The sequence below is a fragment of the Gymnoscopelus braueri genome, assembly GCF_963280865.1.
Source record: "Gymnoscopelus braueri genome assembly, chromosome: 5".
Taxonomy (NCBI): Eukaryota; Metazoa; Chordata; class Actinopteri; order Myctophiformes; family Myctophidae; genus Gymnoscopelus; species Gymnoscopelus braueri.
The window spans coordinates 26,357,979-26,381,418 of record NC_137606.1 but is presented as its reverse complement, the minus strand read 5'-3'; the positions used below and the strand labels follow the sequence as shown (position 1 = coordinate 26,381,418).

Here is a 23,440-nt window from a genome sequence, read left to right as displayed (position 1 = left end):
AATGAAACAGAAAGTAGGCAAAAGCCATATTATGGACGAATGGCTGTAATGTTGTGGTGGAGGAGAAGAAGTAAGGCATCTTTTCTTCATCAAATTCAAAGAAAAGTGAGTGAGAACAAGAGGTACAGTATGGTACAGTTCCTGGAAGTAGGAAAGAGGAGGTCATTATAACAAGGTTATCATATGATTGAGATACAGACAGAGCATTACATTAAACACTGTATTTGATTGGCAAACAGCTTTGCACCCCGTGATCAAAATAAAAAAGGCTCAAATCGTCCAAGTTGCTTCTTTATTCAGTCATATGTGTCTGCTCCTGAGACGCACCGGATCAGCCTGATTTCGGCGTGAGGCGCGTTGGAATATCCCTTTACCCTACAGGTTTATGTGATCATTGCCAGGGGGAGGAGTCTGTGGGAAATGCTATTATGAACTGAGCGGGAGGTGGATGTTTTAAGAGGTGACTTTAAAAAAGATAGTTATTGTAGCAGAGGATAACATGGGGAGAAGTATAATATTTAGATGTGTATATATAACAAAAATATATAGTTTTTAGTTTTTTTCAGTGGATAATGTTTTTTTTCATACAAAATATACTGAATTCAAACCTTTTTTTCCTGGAGAAAAAAAAGGTATAGAATGAAGCCTAAGCTTATTACGTCTACCCTTTTTGTTTTTTTACTTAAAAAAAAAATACACCTTGTCCAAGTATTCAAACACATCAATTCATGTAACAAATTTCCACTCGACAATACAAATGTGCAAAAAAAAAAGAAAAGGGTATTGTACAGCGGGTGGGACATGTATTCCCGACTTGCATCGTTCCCGGCATCATGCATTCTATTGTGTAATCGGGGCACGATTTAATATAAGAGATAGACAAAGAAGAGAACACTCTTACTTAGTTATAGGGATGTTAATAATTTAACCACCCATAATAATTTTGGCCGGTTAATACTAGCACTTCAATTACTCCCTAGAGGGCCTAGAGTCCTAGACTGAGGCAGCCACCACGTTACGAATCTGCAAACTGCACTTCAGGAAGTTGATCAGGTGTGCCTGTCACAGCATGAACTGACATTTTCAAAACAATGTCTTTTGGCATAATAAAACCATGTTTTAGAATAAAATTATGATGCGAGTCAATATTTTTGCCCTGCATCAATCAAAAATTATGCGGTTTGATGACTGAGGCAATTTCGTACTAGACATGACATAACATGACATGTAGCACTAGCATCATATCTAGCAGATTTTGACAGCAAACATCTCCAGCGTGTGGGAAATACAGTTTTCCTACTGACCAGAGTGGCGGATGGTCTCCATAATTTACTCCCAAAGAATACATTTACCTGTATTTGGCTACACTGGGTTCCTGTAGCAGTTTCACAACCTCAAATGTAGTCCTGGCGGGTGTTAATCTGAGACACTGAGTGAGTCACAGACATTCGACCGTTCTAAATACATTTTATATTAATCTTCAAAAGTTAAAGGTTAATGACCGTTAACAAGGGTCAGTTATTGGTCATAGATTTTATTTCTATGATGCCTAGGTTTGTGATCTATTTACTAAGTCACGTAGGCTTGCTGTTATATACGCGTGGCTTGGGATGATGAGTGGAAGCAGTGAGTTAGCCTGCACCTGTGTTCTTGTCAGTGATGATTGCCTGTACATCTGACATCATGCAGACTAATACCACTGATTTGAAGTGGATGATTGAGTCGTTTTGGACCCAGGCTTGTATGTGTGCTCTTGCGCCCTGAGAGCACCATTTCTCTTCCAGACCTGATTAATCCCTATTGCCCCTCCATGATCGCAGTTTCCATTTTTTAGCCCCGTATCTGTGCATTCATCCCCCAATCTCCACTCAGTGGCACCGAATAGCTTCCTGGCGGAATGGAGGCATTAATTCAGGGATGAGAAGTGTGATACCCCCCAGGCCCCTACTCCCCCTGTCTTGCTCTCTCCCTCCCTGTGTCCTTCTTTCTCTCTTGTGCGATTTCTAATTTTTGTGGGGCCTTGCTCTCTTTTTCTTTCTCCATCTCTATCTGTGCTCTGTTTTGTAATGCACAGCCTTTATCGTAGCTGAAACAGCTCACTACCCTCTGATCCTATCTCAGATCTCAATATCCCAGCCGTTCCACCCTGTAAACGCAGGGATGAAAAATGTTGCCCTTTCAACAACACATTACACCCCAAGCATATCGCCATGCCGTTCTCCTCTTCTCTGTGCACACTCCACACACACCATTCACCGTCTGGTTACACCGGCCTCTAGGTAAATTCAACCGAAGAAGAATGAGACGGTGAGGAGTGCTTCCTCTGAACCATAGGCGCTCTCCATTGTATTATGTTTCTAGTTGGGCCAAGGCTTAGGCCTCTGCAACCTCTTCTTAGAGATTTATTCAGGAAAAATAATGCTTAGCCCCTCAGCAGGCTTCAGAGAAGTTAGGGCTTGAATGTTAGCTAGATAAAACAACCACTAATTTCTCACCAGAGGTACATGGATCAATGTGTGTGTGTGTGTGTGTGTGTGTGTGAGAGAGAGATTAAAGTGTTTTTGATCTGGGTTTGATCTGGTATTGTTGAGGTGAGTCTTTACATCTCCTGTGCGGCTGGTAGATATGGATCTGTTTTAGAAGAATGTATTTTTTGCAAAATGTTCAGGCACCATAAAGAGTCTTGTTAGACAGTGCCCCCCTCCCCCGTCCCACCCCAACACAAACTTAACACATCAAACTGTTTCAGCATAACAATTGTGCACGCTTGTGGTAAAGGGACAAGTTGGCTGGTTTTCCTCCCCAGGTGAGATGCAACGCAGAGGCAGAGAATCAGCTAGTATACATTGCGCTTCTTCAACCCAGCGCGGTTTGTAAACAGTCTCCTCCTGGCACATTTTGGAATTGTGCACCCTGCTTTGTTAGAGGAAGGAAGTCAGACAGGGAGGCAGGCAGTGCAGGATTGTAGTCTCTTATCTTCGCTGCCGTTGTGCTGTGTTTTGAGGGGGCGTGCCTGTGATCTGTGATCATGTACCGTGTCATTGTAGCACGCGTGGCTGTCGCTCCTGACTGAGCTGCCACCGCCACAGCTCCACCCCCACCCCCCCCCCACACACACACAGCGAGCGGGTCGGGCACGCAGAGCACGGCACACGGCTGCATGGGAGATGGAAAAGGGATATGGGGAGGCTGGAGGTGGTGGAGGGGGCTTGTGAAAGGTGGGCCTCCAAGATTGTAGATAAGACCTCTTTCCAGACGCCTTTTGACTGTTTACTATCATAACCACATAACAGCTTCAGACTTGTCGGAGATAAAGGGGGAGATTAGGGACCGCACTGGAAAGACGGAAACTTCATCCGTTCGACAGCATTTGTGTCACGCCGCTGAGTGCAGGCAGGGGCTATGAAGAAAAAAAGCCTCTCATTCTGCAGTGCACACAGACGTTTCATTTTCACAAATTAGCCCATTCTGTCATTACTAATTTGGTGTTCTTACTACAACACAGAGCTGAATTAATTTTGCCTATCTTTTTGTGTTGAGTTTAAGAGAGCTATTCCTTCTTTTGGATTAATAATCCTATGTTCCCTCAGTTTAGAGTTAGGGTTGAGGGAACACATGCAGGGCTGGAGGAATTATGTATTTGGTATGCTCCCTAGACTCTTACATGCATTGAATAGTGGGTTAAACACATTGTGTATTATAGATTAAAGGGACATAGTAGATTACTCTGCTTGATGACTCAAACAGAGCAGCTAATAGATGTGTTCTCTCATCTATCAAATGCCCCGCTGTAATGTAAGGTGGCTAAACTCGTGTGTGGTCTTCTGTCCTCTCTCCCACTCACCTTGGCAGCCGGTGGAGGCTATCAGATTAGCTTAATGTTGTATACACAACAACACTTTTTTTGTTGTCACTCCTCGCAGCCTATCTATCTCTGCATCGGCGATGGGGGGAGGGAACGAGGAATTCCACCACAAGTTTTTGATACCTCAATTAAAGCACACCCGTCTCCTGTTATCTCATTTAGCCCGCCCTGGATGTGATCACCATAATCAGTCACGCCTGATTGGAGCCTCCTTCTTAATTAATCAATCTCATGTATCATCACCTGTGGCTCATTAGAGTAATTAGAGTGAATTAGTCGGATAGAGGGCCCTCTCTCTCTGTCTGCACATGCACACGTGGCATGAATTTCATGAGAGTAGAGGAACATACACATTGATGTAGTCGACAGTATGCAGGCTCACCACGGATCTGATGGTGAAGTATAATGGGATTTGTTGCCTGTGAACGCTGTCAGTGATTGGTATTGTTACTTCAGTGGTGGAGCAGAGAGAGTTACTCCATCAGTATTAAGAGCGAAGTATAACGGTCTTCCTGTGAGGTCCTCATCCTTCCGGGATCCTACATCTACATGCAAAACCTGTATTAGGCCTGCTGCAAAGTAACTTGTACAAGGGGTATGGATTTAAAAACGTAATGAAAGGAAAATACGTTTTTCACACTTTTAGAGCATGCCCCTGGTCATAATATGGACGTACTGGAGCTAACAATTAGATGCCTTGCATTTTAGGTTAGAAATAAGCAATGTGATTGCTTCACACTGCCCCCTCTCTCTCTGTCGGACTGTGCAAGCTACATGCTACAAATATTAGCCTTCTGTCTGCAGGAGCTCCCATAGCCCAAGGGAACAGGACCTTCGGCTGAGGCTGTGATTGGTTGAGACACACACAGGCTTCCGTTTCAGACTGATACTTAAAAATAATATGAGCAAAAAAGCCATTTCATGACGTCTTTAAACGGTTAAAGACCGAGTGAAATGAAAAATACGTTAGACGTATTAGAGCATATCCATGGTCATAATATGAACATACCTAACAATAGATGGGCCAATTATTTGTTTTGTCTTTTTTTTTATCAAAAGTCCATAAAAGGCCAATCTGAATTACTTCCTGTGAACGAAAACGTGCACGTGATGACATTTTAGGTTAGAAATAAGCAACTTGGTAACCAGCATTCTGCACATACAAACACATTCCACACTAGCACTGCGCTCCACGTGAGTGAGATTCCACCGTGCCTTAGCCTGAAGGGATGGAACCTTCTGATTGGTTCCGAGGCCATCTCAGACTGAAACTTCTAAGTAAAATGACGGAAAATGTTATTTCACTACGTCTTTTAATCGGTTACTTAGTAGAGTTTCCCCAAGGATGAAGTTGTAGCAGCGGTGGTGATTGTGTGTGTATGTATGTGTATATATATATATATATATATATATATATATATACGGTTGCACCCAAATTTATTCAAACACCACTGCAAATCCGGTTTATTGGCAAAATTCACAAGCTGTCAACTGTTTGAAATAAATTATAAAAGTTATTACATTTTAATAATAGTTGAACACATATTACACATATTACAACTAATATTATGAGTGGTTTCTTCAAGTTCAACACAAAATTTGAATGACTATTGCAGTGTCTTGCAGAATTATTCAAACTGTTCATGACAAGTGTCTTTAATACTTAGCAGAGCACCCTTTTATGGGTGCTATTATGACCTGCTGCAAACGATGCATAGCCAGGAACCAGCTTCTAGCAGCATTCCTGTGGGATTTTAGTTCATTCCTCATGTGTAGTGGCGTCCACTTCACTAATATTCTTGGGTTACATGTTTTTGCACATTATTTCTGCCATTTACATTGCTTGTCAAGTTTTTACATGGGTTAATTTTCAGTGCAGAGTACATTGTAGAAGGGGCTTCACTGTGTGTGTCTACATGTGTGCACACATGCGTGTGCATGTTCATGTGTTTTGTGCATTTGAGAGCGTGTGAGAGACTTCTTGGCCGAGTCAGTGAGTGTTGCAATTTCTCTAGGGAGTGTTGGCAATCTGTTCCAATAGTCTTTACATCTGACCAGACAACCAAACGAACGAGGACAGGGGCTGCTTATTTGGGGCCAGTCCAGTAAACCAAGCCAAGGACGTTTTGTTAGTGCAAGTATATAGCATTGCAAACCTCTCTACATGGTCTCATATACTGTACAATACATAATAGACTGTTCCCATTCTCTGCAATACTAGAGCGGAACATGTTACTGTAATTAACCTAAATGAATCAGTCAATCAACCAACCAGGCAGTTATTATAACCTTTATTTAACCGGGCAAAACAAATTAAGAACAAATCTTTAATGCTTAATTAATGCTTCAATGCTGTTCTTATTAACTAATAAGATGTAGCTTGTGTAGCCAGGCAGCAGCACTGGTGTACCTTGGCAAGAGCACAAATGTGCAGGTAATGTCCAGAATATTGAGGCAGTCATAGAACCAATATAGTATTAGGATTGTTCCAATAGAAATTATGAGCCCAAGCTTTCCTCCATGTCAGATCCTAAAACATTGAGAAGCATTTTCCTGTTGTTGTGACGTTGCAGTTTTTGTCACTAATTAGCCGTAGTTACATATGTGTATTGTACATACTGTTGAGAATGCACAACATGGTTAGATTTTTAGGATGCCTAACATTATCCTTGTTGCTGCTGATGGCCAGTATGGCTGCAATATGTATCATATTTTACCTTTATCATCATTGTGATATGATTTTCCACAATAAACAGTTACACACATGCCAGTGATGCGAGAATGTCAGAATTTCATAAAGCCAGAAAGCAGTTGAATGGACCTCATTCACAAACATGACAGAAGTACTTCCGCTTTGGACCATGCACAGTATGTCAGATTGTCTGCTGGTTTTTGTTTACCAATGTTTACGTGCGCCAGATGCACACATTTTTTGTTTGTTGCTTTTTACCACTTTTTCATTTAGTTATGCTAATGAATTCCTCCCTCAATATAAGAAAGGTGGCCTGTACCGGAAAACCAGAAATAGACCCTTCGCTAAGCCCCGCCCCAAAATGCGATCATCCAATGCCAGCTTAGCACCGTTTGCTACGCAGACATTGACCAGGACAAGCTGAAAACACATAGCATTGAATTCAATGCAATCTATTTAATTAGCAAGTTAATATCAAGAAAATGTATACTATAATAACACTATGGTGAAATGTTCTCTGCTGGGGGACCTGCAACAGTGATTTCCAGGCATCCAGAGCAGTTGGAGGAGGTATTTTTCATTACTTTACCAAACTCAAACTGTGTATTTGTGATGGAGACGGTCAAGTAGCTTCCAAAAGGAGTGCTGGTGTCTGGATAGAGACAAGCTCAACACACCAAAACCACAGAGCAACCCTGCGGTACACAAACACTCCTGTCCGGTGAAACATAGTGCTATCTCATATCGCCATCACTCACAGTATCCAATCCGACATGCTTAAAGGGGTTCTAGGCAACTTCAGAGATCAACAAAAATAAAAAAAACTGTTGTCAAACAGAGCTGGGCTGGAATAGTACCGTTGACTGACAACCCCTTCAGCCAATCAGCAGTTCGTTCCCCTTCAGCCAATCAGCAGCTTATTTTCCCCACCGCCAGCACTATGACGCAAGGGGACTTTTGAAGGGGCTATGCCGAAAATAGGTTGCTTTATTCGGATACATACGTGTCACTGCCCGCCCCTGCCGGTTCTCTGAATTTTTATAGGCTCTGTCATGATAAATTGACCACATATATGAAGTTAAACAACTAAATTCTATCCAAACGATATCTTAAAAGTAAATTCCGTGCCTCAAAAAAGTTTGAGGGCATTTTAAAACCAAAAACAGCGCGCAGAAAAAATGGCGGCTCGTTCCATTTTTGTCGGCTGCACTCGGTTCCATTCGGTTTCACTCGAACTCGCCACCTGATTGGCCAACCTTCGCTGTCGATCACAGAACATTGAGCGAGGAACGCTGATAGGACAGTTCACACGGACACGGACGCACATGCACTTCATTTCATTTACGTCCCGGACAGTCCCGGACACCCGGATGTCAAAACATAAATAATAGGGAAAATACGGATTTCAGAAAAGGACTGTGTTTAAATGCAGGAAAACACCCCAGCATCATTATATAGTGGCTGATAGAAGGGAAAACATGCAAAATATATATATATAAATATTTTTTTAATTTAGGCTTCAAGTTACCTAGAATCCCTTTAACTGCATATATTCTCCTTATTGTGCAGCCTTAATAGCCAGCTTCAACTGTAGTAGTAGTGCACTACTATGCGCAGTGTAATGTCGTGGTTTAATTTGTTTCCCACAACTCATAAATGGGGAATAAAAATAATCAATTCATTGCCTTTTATTTTAAAAATAACCAGCCATATTTGGCTGTTCCTCTTTTATCTACTGTCGCATGTGCATTGCAACTCATGCTCGAGTTCACTAAGTGTGACTACAGCTGCTCCTTGGCCATGGGCAGACAGTGTGCTCCATCAACTGCTCTGTGGGCAGAGAAAGGCACCAGTTGGCATATAAGCGAGTGAGTGAGGATTTATTTATTTGTTCACTGTTAATCTATCTATACATTTATACATCTATCTATGCATACATCCCTACGTCCCATCACTGCATATGGATAAAACAATATTGATGATGTTCAGGGAATACAAGTTATGGGGAAAAAGCTAGCCTAATTAGCAGCTTACTTAATCTCAACATTTCTTCAGAGAGGGGTGTGTTGTATGTATGTGTGTGTGTGTGTGTGTGTGTGTGTGTGTGTGTGTGTGTGTGTGTGTGTGTGTGTGTGTGTGTGTGTGTGTGTGTGTGTGTGTGTGTGTATGGGAGTTAGTTGCATGCATACGTGCGTGTGTGTGTATGTGGTTTGGGACCTTGTCAGCAGACTGGGCCACAGGGGCCCCTGTGGGTAATGTGTGTATTAAATGATTAGTGTGTTAGTTAGCATAACGGTCCTTCAGCAGCATTTAATCACTCTCAGGGGTGGGCCGTCTCAAAGGGAGGGAGATGAGGGGTGTGTGTGTGGGGGGGGGCGAACTGAAAGGGAGGATAGTACTGATGATTGGGAGTGGAAGTATCTTAAGCCGATGTTGTTCAGCCCAAATCCGATTTTTGCCGTATCCAGATTGTAATTGGATTGCTTTGATCAAAGCAACAAAACACACGGTAACTGATTTTGGCGGATCAGATTTGAACCACATTCATAGGTGGATTTATCGAGATATGTCTCGGTCTAGACGCTCTGGCCACTCATATCAGATATCAAACTGTCTTTTATATCACTCAATACACGATTACCTCAAATCCAGAGTGGGAGAATGACACACATGCACTTCAACCGTAAAATTATCATTAACTGGTATGTGTGAATACAAATGTCCGACTCACTAGCACGGCTAGGACCCAACACGCAAAGGACTTGACGCTTCCAGCTCGATGCTTCCTGATGTCTGATGCAGCCCAAAACTGCTCAATGTATGAATGGACCAGGTTATTGTCCGTTGAATTTACGTCAAGCGAATGGGCGTGTTGATGGCGCTTCTATTGTCAAGGAGAGAGAAGCCCCGCCGAGGTGCTAGGAGATTCCATCAGTGAAAACATTTCAGTTCATTCATTTGTAGTTTTCATTATTAGTTGTAGTGTTTGAGTTGGAAATATTCACAGATTCAAACTTCCGTCATTAATTTGCCTGTAAGCAAAACATTGTTAAAACACAAACGATGCCTCTCTCCTACTGTTGGTAATGTTGACAACGAGATACAACCTCATTTTAATTTCAGACGGTCCCTGCGCACTCGTCTGTACATGGAAACCAATGATATTTATTTAGCTCGGAGGACAACTCGTTTCGAGGAAAATTAAGTTTGTAGCTGGTTGTCATCATTTCTTATGTTAGGAAATGGGAGTTGTTTGAGTTTTAGAAATGTTTCCCTATTGATTACGGAAGTTCAATATCTTTACCATTGATATTAGTAGTTGTCATCTAAAGTTTCAGATGAACACTCATTCATTTATTTATTTGTATGCATAAAATGTACTGCTGTATTCCTGTATCCCCCTTTGTACCCTTATTATAAACATTTGAGCATGTGAAATACACTTACAAATTCAATTCAAACGGTTTGATTGAACTTTTTTCAATGGGAGACTGCATGTCAAACAATTAAATTCCTATACATATTTCAAATTGTATTTTCACATATGTCATGTTATGTGGAAGGAAATTAATATTTAATAATACCAAAAAGCGTCTCTCTTTCACACTCTCACACTGTTAATTGGGAGGAGCTAACATGTACGTCTACCCAGACCCTGCCACTTGCTTAATCAAATGGACAATTTACACTACAGTGATGTGGGAACACGTGTGACACTGACATTCTCCTGTTGTGTGCTACATATGTGATAGATCATATTAGGGCAACTCTGGACGATGTCCCAACCCGATTCCCTGAGTTCATTGGTGAAAGTGGCTTAAGAGTAAAGACTTTATACTTTGTTGTGTGACACTCACTCACTGAAAATAGCCTATCTACAAGCTCACAACCCATTGTGAGCTTGTAGATTGGCTACTGTCGGCGAGCAAACCCATAATTGTACGGCGGAGAATAAATGAAGCATTACTCACGCCTATGTAGTTGATGCCATTTCCACAGCAACAAATGCAGATTGGTTGTGCAAGTATGTCTGAAAACGCAAATCCGATCTGATGACTTGCAAATAAACGGTGTGGACAGTCGGTCCTAAAGATCGTATTTGAGAAACGAATTGGATTCGCCTGCAGTCTGAACAAATCCAACACCAATGTAATCCAGCGCCGCTTGCACACACTCAACAGGAGAGGTCCTATCTTTACAAGGCCTGGATGTCTTGTTAATGTCAGCGCTCGGCCCATCATCTGGAACAACTCCCATAAACAGCTATTAATAACAATGTAAAATGGAGAGGGATAAACTAGGGTTTCTGCCTCTGCCTTGGCAACACCGTCCGTTACTGTTGATGCTGCTGTTATATTGTTGTTACGTGGGCTGGGGCGCTGGGGCAAACACTTATGAATTGTTCTGATCTCTCTCTGTGTGTGTGTGTGTGTGTGTGTGAGGTCTCGAGTACATTATGTTTGCATCCAGAGAGCTGTGACTGAGTAAAGGATTATACTGTAGGCTCGTTGCTCTAATGTTGCTTGTACTGGTGGGAGACCAAGCTAATACTGGTACAGCAGGGTTTTCCTTGGCGCGGGGTTGACGTCGCGGTTCTGTTGTAAGCCCATGCTGCCACAGTGTTAGTCCCTGGTCATGCAGAATGTTCTTCTGTCCATTCGGAATTTCGGATCTTATGTTTTACAGCTCTGTATTCTTGGTTTGGGTAAAACAAAAGACAACGATAATAGTACTACTACTAATCATTAATAATGATGAAAGTTAACCAATGCATGTGTTTGTGTTGCAGAAAGAACTAGATGCCACCGCCACACAGCTAGCCAACAGACAGGATGAAAGTGAACAGTCCAGGAAGACACTCATCGACCTCAGCCGCGAGTTCAAGAAGAACACTCCAGAGGTAGGAAGATCACACACGCACGCACGCACGCACGCACGCACGCACGCACGCACGCACGCACGCACGCACGCACGCACGCACACGCACACACACACCTAGGATGGTGTGCACACAGTAGGATTTTCTGCCCTTGCTAATCTGCCTCGGTATTCATACTGGTGTCTTTCTCATAAATCTGACCGTGAATATTCACTGTGGAAAGCACAGGAGGACTTCAACAACACACAGAGATGCAGTTCTCACTCCCAAAATAGTCCTCCATTAGTTTCTCTGAAATCCTAAAGAGACAAAACAGTAAACCCCCCAGGAGTTTGTATTATGTGACCTAGTTTTTTTTATGTGAACAGAGCGTGTGTGCACGTTTGTGTGTTTGTGTCTGTGTGAGTGAGTGAGCGAGAGAGAGAGAAAGAGAGACGTGGAAGGCGGTAAGAGAGACGGTGCAAGTGTGACAACACTGCTAAGTGGGATCAGGAGGGAATTGTGTCCGGTTCCTCTGTTCCCATTCCTCCTCCTGGGAATATTTGTTTCATCTCTGTTACCAAGGCAACCCACTCATTTTTAAACCGCACGGGTAAAAACAAAGCATTGTTGTGTTATTATTGGTAATGTCACCATGGTGAATTATTGATGGTGGCATGAATTATGTATGAACGGAGTCCACCGTAGCTAGGAAATTGTCAACTCTCCATGGAGTAGACAGCGGGCCTATTATATTTACCACAGGATTAGGATTCTGTCTATTGACTTTAGCATAGCCCACCCTTAACGCGCCGGAGGAAAACTATACTCCCATACAAAACGACTCTAATTTCACTGCACCGTACACATTTGCCTATAATCTCATCTGAAAAGCAGTAGTGCATACCTGACTGGCACGACATTCTGGACTTACTGGGAGGTACAGATGACACACACACACACACACACACACACACACACACACACACACACACACACACACACACACACACACACACACACACACACACACACACACACACACACACACACACACACACACAGAGATAAATACAGAGGTGCACACACTAAACCACTGTTAATTTATCAATTTGCCACTCCAAGAGTGTAACCCGTGGTAAACTTGTGCACCCTTGGTTAACTTGCACATCACAAGTTAAATTAACACTCAGGATTTTACTCTGCAGAGAAAACACACGCGCACACACACACACACACACACACACACACACACACACACACACACACACACACACACACACACACACACACACACACACACTCTTTTTCTCTCACTCGCACACATAGGCAGATAGGCCTAGATCACAGAGAGCAGGACACACATTCATCAGTGTAACAAGGCTGTGATTTAGGAAGGCTCCGCTGGCGTCTGTGTGGCCCCTGGCATCTCCCTGGTATGCGGAGGAGGAATCCAAGCCAGGCCAGCAAGAGCGACAGGCTTCATTACAGGAGCTTAAAAGGCTCAATAGAGAATCGGCACTAAAACTCTTTAACGTCCACAAGTGCACGTACGAATTTCTAAATTCATCTTATTTTTTTTTTGTTCTTAACCCACTAAGACCGAGGACACGTCTTTTTAGATTTCTTTGGCTATTCAAAAATAGCAGATATACAAGCTCATAGCGCGGCACCGAGTGCCGCGCTATGAGCTTGTAGATCTGCTATTTTTGAAAATCGTGAATTTTTTTTATTTTTATTTCTTTGTTCAAAAATGTTTTGGATTTAGAAAACATTTTTAGAATCGGCCTCAGGTCTTAACACATTCCATGCCAGAGTTTAATCTCATAATGTACTCACCAGTGCCAGCGTTTTATTGTAGTTTTTTTGTTTTTTTCATGTCGCCACAGACCTCGCTAAATAAGTTAAAAGTGCGCGTTCATTTGGTTCTAAACACACAGCGGATCTGTGAGAAACGGCCAGCGAAAGTGCACCTGGGGGGGGGGGGGGGGGGGGGGGAAGTGCACCAGGGGCAATTTCAATGGGAATCGGTGGTTCGCGTAGATCTACGCGACTGGCACGCTGCGGCTTTAAATAGGTTCGCGTAGATCTACGCGACTGGCATGCAATGTGTTAATGGGTTAATGTTTACTGGGTTTTTTTTCCCCCTCCATGAAAACAACCTTCTCTGCTTGTCTGGGCGCGTTAGCGAAGGCGTGTGTTTGTGTGTTTGTGTATGGTTGCGTGTTGCATTGTGGAAGTCCTGCTGAGCGGCCTGTAGAAAGAGCATCCATCCTGTCAGCCTCTCCGTGGTCCAGGCCAGTCAGCAGAGATCACAGTCACATCAGATCAGACCACATTAGTCTGAACGGGAGTCCGTCTTCTGATCCATTATTCAGCAACCGGGAGACTAGCCCTCACGTCTACTCTGTCTAGTCTACTGAGCTCTACCTAGCATGAACCGCACTCAAGGTCTGCATAATAACGCAGTCACACACGCGCACACACACTCGCACACACGTGCGCATACAGGCTTTGTTGCGCTTTGAAAGTAGTGCAAAGAAATGCAGCGTGAAAACAAAGTTTTTATAATTCATTAGAACTGACACACAGTGTAGAATTTTAGATTGCACGTCTTTGAATTATTCATTGAGAGCTTAATTTCTTTTTTTTGTTTAGCCAGAATCTGCTACAACGTGTGTTCTAGCGGCAAGGGTTTGGATTGGTTGTAAAATGTCCCAAAGATTGCTGGCCAGGGGCAGTGGTAGTAAAACAACTCTGTGTGTGTACGTGCGTGTGTGCACGTGTGTGTGTGTGTGTGTGTGTGTGTGTGTGTGTGTGTGTTTAGCTGCAGGGCAGACAGACAGCGAATGGGAGTTCCATACTCCCTGGAGGATTCCTCAGGCTGGGTTGTCTGCTGTCTGCCGGCAGCTCACACACAAGCCATCCATCTCCCGCTGTCTGATCCCCCCCCACAACCCCCTTCCTTCACTGTGCACACACACACATACACACATATTGTCCGTGGTGGTGTCTGCATGCATTGTTGTGTTATACGGTCATAAATCTTTGGAACTGGAGGGGGGAGGGGATCCAAGGAGACTATGGGGTTTAGACCTTGGTGTTTAGAGGAGGAGGAGCCAGCCATAACACATTATGAGAGAGAGAGAGAGCGAGAGAGAGACACAGAGAGCGAGAACTTGTCAAGGTTGTTGATAGGGTAACTAAAACTTTGACAAAATTTAGGCAAAAAAACGAATTGGAAAAAATAGCTATAGGAATTGCTTTTCAGGTCAACAGTGAATTAAAGCGATACGATGTGAATTATAGAACCTTTTCAAAATTGTATTTTTATTGGACACAACTGGACACATTGCGCTTGAACTTGACTGTCAAAAGAGTGAAACCTCCACTGACGCTCATCGCAAGGCAAATAAAACAAACAAATAATACCTTCTTACAACAGATACTAAACTGTTAATCCAAATAAGGTTAGAACAAACGCTGGAGGCCAATCACAAAGCTAATATCGTTGTGGCAAATGTGGATGTTTTATGCGCACGCTGATCATGAATGCGTGTGAGAAAGGGAGAGACAGAGAAAGGGGGCTTGTGGGTCATTATCTATAGTGGGGGGGAGAATATTGAATTGGCCCAGACAAACGGCCATGGCGACCCCTGATGAGGTAACAATGGAGAGGGGTCAGTGAGGTCGTGACCTGTCCTCAGCCCTAGACAAGCGACCTGTCTGGACAAGCCTGAGATTAGGCCTCCGTCCAGACACTGCACCCGGGTCAGATACTCTGTTTAGCATTTTTGTTTTCCTGTCCGTCTACAACCCAACAATAGATCTGATATTTTTGGTTAATGTTCCCCACAGAATATGGATGCTGGGGTTCAAGTGGTTAACCACTTGAACCCTAGCGTCCCTATTCTGGGCATGTCATTTATAGGTGAACATTCGGTGAAAAAGTGTTGCAATGTTTTTTTAGTTTGTAGATTGGCTATTTTCACCATTTGGCGTACAAAGGATGTAGGGTTTTAAGTGGTTAACGGTGCTGATTCTCACATGCACACACGCAGACAAGCGTAGGCAGTTGCTCTTATTTTTGGTCGCTGACTTGCGTCGTGTGTGCGTGCATTTGTCCAGGAGGTGTGCGGATCCGTTGTGTATCTGTACAGAATGTCCTATTCTTGCAGCGCTTGAAACAATACGCTTCAGTTCAGTTCCTTAGGACGTAGGCTCAGCTAACAGACACTGTTTGTGATTTGCATGTTCCCTTGATACATACTCCACTGGCTATCTAATACGAAAGCCACTGACTCGCACAGGACAGTCATGCAATGGGACTTTGGGGACGAAAGGAATTGCTTTGTAGTGAAAAAACCTTGTGTATGGCTATAATTTGCATTCACAATCGGCATACGCCTACTATCATTCTTGCTCTTTTTCTACTCTTGCGTACGCACACACACACGCAAGACTCGTGCGCGAACAAAAAACGCACACTAGTGGTGCTCCTGGGTAGCCCAGGTGGTGCTGCACCTGTTTCCATCCAGAACAGTCTCTAAGAGCACCTCGGGGCACAAAGCTGGCTGTCCTCTCGTACCCTTGTGTTCTTCAGTGACTCACGCACCACTCATTATTCACTGAAACGGGCCAATATGGCTTCCGCCGTCTTCCGATGTGTTTTAGAGCATGATATAGCCTAGATAAAATCTTTAGGCGTCATGGATTTGTCTCTTCCTAGAAGTAAGAGAGCTCACAGATGGTGAGCTTCCTCGCTGCTTGCAGGAATTGTGATTGGCATTGTTATGTACCCCTTTTCTAATGCATATTTAAATGTCCATAATTTATAACCTATATGTATTTTTAACCTATATATATATATATATGTTTACTGTACTGTGGAATGTTTTATTTATGTTGTACATCTTGAGTTTGTTTTCCTTATCACAGTAAAATCCTGACTGTTAATTTAACAGAATGTACACTCGGAGTTAAATGAACACTCAGATTTCTGCTTGTGTATGTTCAGTTCATGACATCACGTTGTTCTTCTGCATATCGGTGGTGTACGTTAAGCCCAGTTTATACTTTTCCATAGGAAGGAGTCGCGCACCAAAGATAGCCGATCTACAAGCTCAATAGAGCGGCTATTTCCGGCGCACGACTTTGAGCATTAAACACTAAATGAAGCACTGACCTTCGTTGTTTCCACCCGCTGTGTGTATACTAAATGGCCCTCACCTTATTCCCTCTCTCTCTGCTCTCGTTTTCAGGATCTACGGAAACAGGTTGCTCCCTTGCTCAAGAGCTTCCAAGGAGAGGTGAGTGTGTAATTGTGTGTATTATTGACAGAGTGATATACTTGCCAGCTCAAATAGAGCGTTCAAACAATGCAGTGGCAAGGCCTGGTTGACATTCATTGACCGTTTGAGCCCCCGCCCCCAGTACCCTTCACTGCTCCCCTCCTTCCACCTCTGCCATCTTAAATCCCCTCCTAAATCCCCTCTCCTGGTCCTCCACCTTCACCTCCCCCCTTTTCCCCTTCTCTCTTCACTCCTCCTATCTCCTCCTGTCCTGTCCCTCTCTACACTGTAAAGTGAAGAAAGCCCACAGTAATATCAGTGTTAATTGGACTCTGAGAGTGAAGAAATTGACCCGTAATGGTCTTCACATTCTTGTGACTGTACTCTAGAATTGTACTGTGTACTGTCTTCATTTCCCCTCCCCTCGCTGTGTGTGTGTGTGTGTGTGTGTGTGTGTGTGTGTGTGTGTGTGTGTGTGTGTGTGTGTGTGTGTGTGTGTGTGTGTGTGTGTGTGTGTGTGTGTGTGTGTGTGTGTGTGTGTGTGTGTGTGTGTGTGTGTGTGTGTGTGTGTGTGTGTGTGTGTGTGTGTGTGTGTGTGTGTGTGTGTGTGTGTGTGTGTGTGTGGCTCTGCTCTTGACTCACTGTCCTATTCATGATGTCCTGTTGCCCCGGGGGTGTGTTTAAATTGCATCCTGAGAAGAAGGAAAAAAAGAAGTCACAACAAAACCTTGGCTCTGGCCAATCACAACACTCTTATTTCCCTCAGAATTCGCTTGGCTGCATGATTCTGAAAGAACGGGGTGGGTGGGGGGACATTGATAGAATGAATAACATGGCCGCTTTGTTTCATGTAGTTGAACCACACAAGCCCTATATATACTGATGAATGTGGTGAACAGCTAAAATATTTTTGCCATTTCTGATATTTTCTTATTTTACATTTTTGTAATTGTTTAGAATTCTTTTAGCCTATTATGACATGCCCAAAATAGGGATGTCAGGGTTAATGTGGTAAAATGTTTGTGTTCTTTGGTTCCACATACCTTTTAGAAAGGCATTTTGGAGATATTTTTTTTAAACACAAACTGCCCACCTCTCCTCGTATCTGCTTCTGTCTCCTCCGTTCATTTTGGCCCATTTTGATCAATGCTCGAGCCACGGCAAGATTTACATTCCCAGTTGACTCCTCTACCATATGCAAAAGTCAAAGGAGACGCATGGAAGCGGCTGGATTAGACTGGGGGCACTATTTGGGGGTGGAGTGGGTGGACATTCAACCAAGCAATATCGCCTCCCTTGCATGCACACACACACACACACACACACACACACACACACACACACACACACACACACACACACACACACACACACACACACACACACACACACACACACACACACACACACACACACACACTCATTTCAATAGATACTGACAGGGCTGCTTTGCCACCGGCCATAGAATATTACAGTTTAACATGGCGACTTTGGGTTAGTTTTCCATATTCTTGTGCTAAGGCAGCAGCCGCAGCTGGCGGTTATGTAAAAACACTGTAATTCATAGCGGTCCCACCATGTTCTGCTGATGATCCACAGTTCTATTTAGAGGATAGAAGCAGTCGCGATATAATTGCGGCTTTGTCAGCTGTTTCCACTGTTCTCGTGTTGACACACCTAGACGCGCACACACACGCGCACACCCTCGGCATGGCGACGCTCCCCCGTGGGTGGTCGACAGAGACACTCTCCCAGAGACATTCTTATGATTGTGAGATGATACCATACGCTGCTGCAGACTCTGAGTGGCCTATCAATCAGACGGCTCTCTTCTGCGCGGCTGCGTGTCCCGACATGAGCGGTTCTGAGAAAACGTAATTCTAGCCTGGCTTTGTTTGCTTACCCCTCCATCCTTTGATCAGGCACAAGACGGCCCTCCTATAAACCATGTTCTCTCCCCGACTGAGTCCCAGGCTAACTCGTAAGACACAAGTGGGGTTTTAAACCCGACAGCTTGTGTGTGGGTTCATGCGAATGTGCAAACCAGACGGGATAATAAAAAAGAACGTTTGGTGTAGGAAGTCTGAGATCTTGGCATCTCTGTTTTTAACTTTTGTCATTGAAAAGTGTTTGTCCTCAGGTCATAATAATTACCAATAACAGTATGGTTCCCACAAGGCTTTGGTGCTTTGGTAAACGGGTTGTGTGTGTGTGTGTGTGTGTGTGTGTGTGTGTGTGTGTGTGTGTGTGTGTGTGTGTGTGTGTGTGTGTGTGTGTGTGTGTGTGTGTGTGTGTGTGTGTGTGTGTGTGTGTGTGTTTGTTTTTGTATGTGCGTGTGTTACTCGTTCAGTGTTCCTTGTTGGTCCATCGATCAGATAAGCTTTTCCATTATCCGAGGCCTCAGTCTCTGCTTCCCATAGCCACCCCTTATCAGACTCCACTGAGGCCACATGCGCACACACACACAGACACACACACACACACACACACACACACACACACACACACACACACACACGCATGCACACACAGGTCAGCCTGATGCCCTTCACACACCATGGGTAGATAGGGGACTGAGGCAGTGCTGACGGATGGTGGCACAAGGTGCTGACGTATGTGTGTGTGTGTGTGTGTGTGTGTGTTTTAGGGTAGGGTGGGGACACAGCATGCAATTGCAAGCACTTCTCATGGGTAAACCTGCGATGCTGGTAAAGTATCATTTGTGTCAGTTCATTTGTATGGCTAAGCCTGCGTGTGGGGGGCCGTGTAATGGTAGTTGTCACTGGGCTCAGTTGAAAAGGGTTGTGGTTGGTGAACGGCACCGTGGTATTTGTAGATCCTGGGTGGTCTTCTAATGGCTCTCGTCCTGCTGTTAACCTGCCTCTAACTGTAGGGTGTGTCCTACATTAAATGCCTATTTCCTGCCTCCCATGTTGGGCTATATAAAGCTGCTGTACCACTGACCTTGGCCCAGACGTTTCTGCACTCACACACAGCTGGCTCCTCTCACTGCCATCAGCAGATCACTTTGCATTAGTGTTCGTGTGTGTGTGCGTGGTATCTCTCTCATCTCTCTTTGAGAATGAGTGAATGTATTGTATTACCATTATTAGTAGTCATACTTTGAACCCTTGAGCCTATGCCCTTTCACTTGTAACACGCACGCACACACACACACACACACACACACACACACCCAACTGTTCACTGTCAATGAAGGTACAGTACATGGTGCAGTATGATGTGAGAAAGAGGTGTGTGTGTGTGTGTGTGTGTGTGTGTGTGTGTGTGTGAGAGTGTGAGTGTGAGCAAGAGAGAAACTGTACCAGCGACACACATGAAGAACAGTCAGTGTGCATGACAGAAGAAATGTTCTCATCCAGGAAAGAGACGCTGCAACAGGCAGAGGGGGAGGGGCTTAAAGAACAGGGAAAAAGTGAGAAAATGTGGGAGGAAGAGTGACGGGGGGCTTCATAGAGAGAAAGAGGCGGAGAGAAAGGAAGAAGGGGGGAGAAAGAAAGGGAGAGAGGGAGGGGTGCTGGCACCAGCCTACTCGGGGCCAGATGTTTTGTGGCTAAAAAACTAGAGATGAATCAAAGCCATGTGAAGAGATTTATTAGGTTCCCATAGGAGCCCAGGCAGTATTACATGTAGCCCTCACTGTTTACAGTGGCAAGAACTCCTAAACCACCCATCAACTACACTACTGGCTTGGCTGGGAATGTGAAGACTTTATATTTGGACTTATATAGGCTTTTGTCCTTTCTCTCTCTGTTTCTCTCTGTCTCTCTGTCTCTCTCTCTCTCTCAGTAAATGTGCTGGATGATTTTGGAAAAGAAACGGATGGCTGTTTAGTCTGAGAGCCAGAGTAGTCAGCTGTGCGCAGTAGCACCATCTGAATGTCTTTATTTGGCAGCTGTTTCTCTGTACTTAGATCAGCTTTTTTTCTTACATTTCAACTACATTCACCCTACAGTGTTTGTCTATAGCCTATATTTGAGAGGGACATGGTAGAGAGTGTGTGTGTGCGCGTGTTTGTTGCCTAATGTTATGGCATCGGCAACTAACAGTTCCCCAGTATGGTTTTAGGATTAATCCTTAATAGATCTATTTCAATAATGTCAGACGGGGGGATGCGTGCCGTGCTCCTCGTGTTAATGGATGAATCCAGTAATGGATCCACTGTATTGCTGCTAAGAGCTGACTGAATAATCTGCTCCTGCTGTGGCTGGAAAGACCAAGCCAGCTGTTTAATGATGTCACAGTGCTGGAAGGGAAGCGCACACGCACACACACACAACAAACACAGAAGGACAGACCCACACACTGACTGACTGACTGACTCACTCACTCACTCACTCACTCACTCACTCATAGCCTTACACACACACACACACACACACACACACACACACACACACACACACACACACACACCACACACACACACACACACACACACACACACACACACACACACACACACAACTTGTCTGTCATCTGCCTAACAGCTGAATTGGCTTCATGGGAAGGAAACGGCACCTCTCAACCGCTGTCACGACGGCAGCATGTGTGGCACCACAGCAAGCAAGGATAGACGAATATGTGCTCGCCAGTTATGATTGGCTGAAGCCGTTTGAATCTGTGGGCCACTGGGCCGTGACATTTAGGGTCCGACGACCCAAACTTGGCAATAACAAATGTTGTCTGTTCTTCCCCCAGATCGATGCCTTGAGCAAAAGAAGTAAAGAAGCAGAGGCCGCCTTCTTGAACGTCTACAAGAAACTAATCGATGTCCCAGGTAAGGCTGTGCAATATTTCTATGCTGCGTTTTATTTATATGCCGTGCACAGGCACCGCCGTGCACGGCCCCAGCCCTGTATGCCCCAAACCTTGTGATCAGAAGACTCCTTTATCTATGCAGACAGCACCAACAGGGGAAGCGAAAGAGTGTGACACAGTCCCTCTGGTGCTCCTTCACCGTGCATCCAGGCGTGCGCGATGCCTTAATATGTCCCCACGAGATTCCTTCCCTAGCCTCCTGCCGGGTGTGGAGCCTGTAGAGGGGCTCGTGCACGCAAGGTGTGTCCTGATATACCAATGACAAGTACACCCACAACTCGCCCACCGCAAAGTGCACACACGAGCAATCACGCTCAGCGAAGTTAGGGGGAGAATGGGGGCCTTGCACAGCAGTGCAAGACACACACACACATGCACACACCGATACTGGTTGGAGGTTTTCAACTGTGCTGAAGCCCTGGAGGGCTGTATGTGCAGGAAGGAAAGTAGAGTTGAGTTCATCTATAGCGTAAGGAGGTCACAGTATTCCCATATGGGACGGACCTACAGTAATATCTTTGGATTGTACTGCTCCCAATAAGTCAGCGCCAGCTCTGACGGGGCTATTCTTAACTTGCAGCGAGACAATGATGTAATGCCAGACGCACGCGCGCGCACAGTCTCACACACACACACACACACACACACACACACACACACACACACACACACACACACACACACACACACACACACACACACACACACACACACACACACACACACACACACACACAGAAACCCCCCCCCCCCCCCCCCCCCCCACACACAAAACACAGACACACACACAGACCGGCCTGACTAATGCAGCATTGGTGAGAGAGGAAACAGCGTGTTTTGTTCTGTCTTCTATCAGCTGGAGGCCTGGTTAGTCAGCCCAGTTGCGCTCTGCTTTAGATTAAAGGTGTCTGCCATGAGAGCTCAGCACCAGTGGCCCACAAGTCAAGCTGCTTTTAACAGGCTGTACAGTTGATTTGGAAGGACCCAGTGTGAAGGACAAAGGTTTGATAAGAGCCAGAGAAAGTTGATTTTCAAGTGCACTGAAGCAGATAGTCATCCAGAATCCAGGCTGTGTGTGTGTGTGTGTGTGTGTGTGTGTGTGTGTGGGGGGGGGGGGTGTGTGTGTGTGTGTGTGTGTGTCAGCGTCAGCGTATGTGTGTTTCTCGGAGCGTAGCGCTGCATGGCATGTCACCTTGACAATTCCAAATCAGCATGAAATTCCCCAATCGTTCTCTGCTGATCTCTCATTAGCATAGTTAAGATATCTAACTGCGTCAGACATGACACACACACACACACACACACACACACACACACACACACACACACACACACACACTCACACACGCACACAGCCTTTACCCCCAGCTGTAAGCTGTCAGTTCCTCTTATCTATACAACATACACACACAGGCATATACACACTAACATGCACACCCCACACAGAGAGACAGACACAAACTGCTCTTTTAGCTGGCATGCTGATGAGTGTCGCCTGCATCTCTTGGCTGCCTGTCACCAGTCTGCCACCCATGAGCCTCAATCAGATGTGATTGGTTCGACTGACGGCTTCTCTCTTCATCGCAGTGACAGCTAAACATGGCCGTTTGTTCCCACAGAGCGCCTGTGGAACATTCTCCTTCTTTCCTCGGTCCCCCTTTCATCTTTAATCAGTTTTCCCCATAGTTTGTTTTATACCTCCACTTTTGTCCCTCTGACTGTTCATCTTTCTTTATATTTACATGTTATTCACTCCATCACAGTAAAGTGTTTAGTGCTCACGCTGTATAGTCATCTAAACTTGTTAAGGGTACTATGAAAAGCGCTATATAAGTGTGATGTATTATTATTATTATTATTTATGATGTGACTCGTCACTGTGTCATGTTCAT

General features: G+C 44.6%; 1 protein-coding gene across 2 annotated transcripts in view; it reads left to right on the top strand.

Annotated features, from left to right (window-relative positions):
- The window catches only part of cux1b (cut-like homeobox 1b), a 68,252-nt gene that overhangs the window by 10,384 nt on the left and 34,428 nt on the right, over positions 1 to 23,440 (top strand). For both annotated transcript variants that reach the window (XM_080428167.1, XM_080428166.1), the window contains exons 2-4: positions 11,347 to 11,457; positions 16,677 to 16,724; positions 21,429 to 21,507. In XM_080428167.1, coding sequence (XP_080284293.1) covers positions 11,347 to 11,457; positions 16,677 to 16,724; positions 21,429 to 21,507 — 238 coding nt within the window. The remainder of the gene's footprint in view (positions 1 to 11,346; positions 11,458 to 16,676; positions 16,725 to 21,428; positions 21,508 to 23,440) is intronic.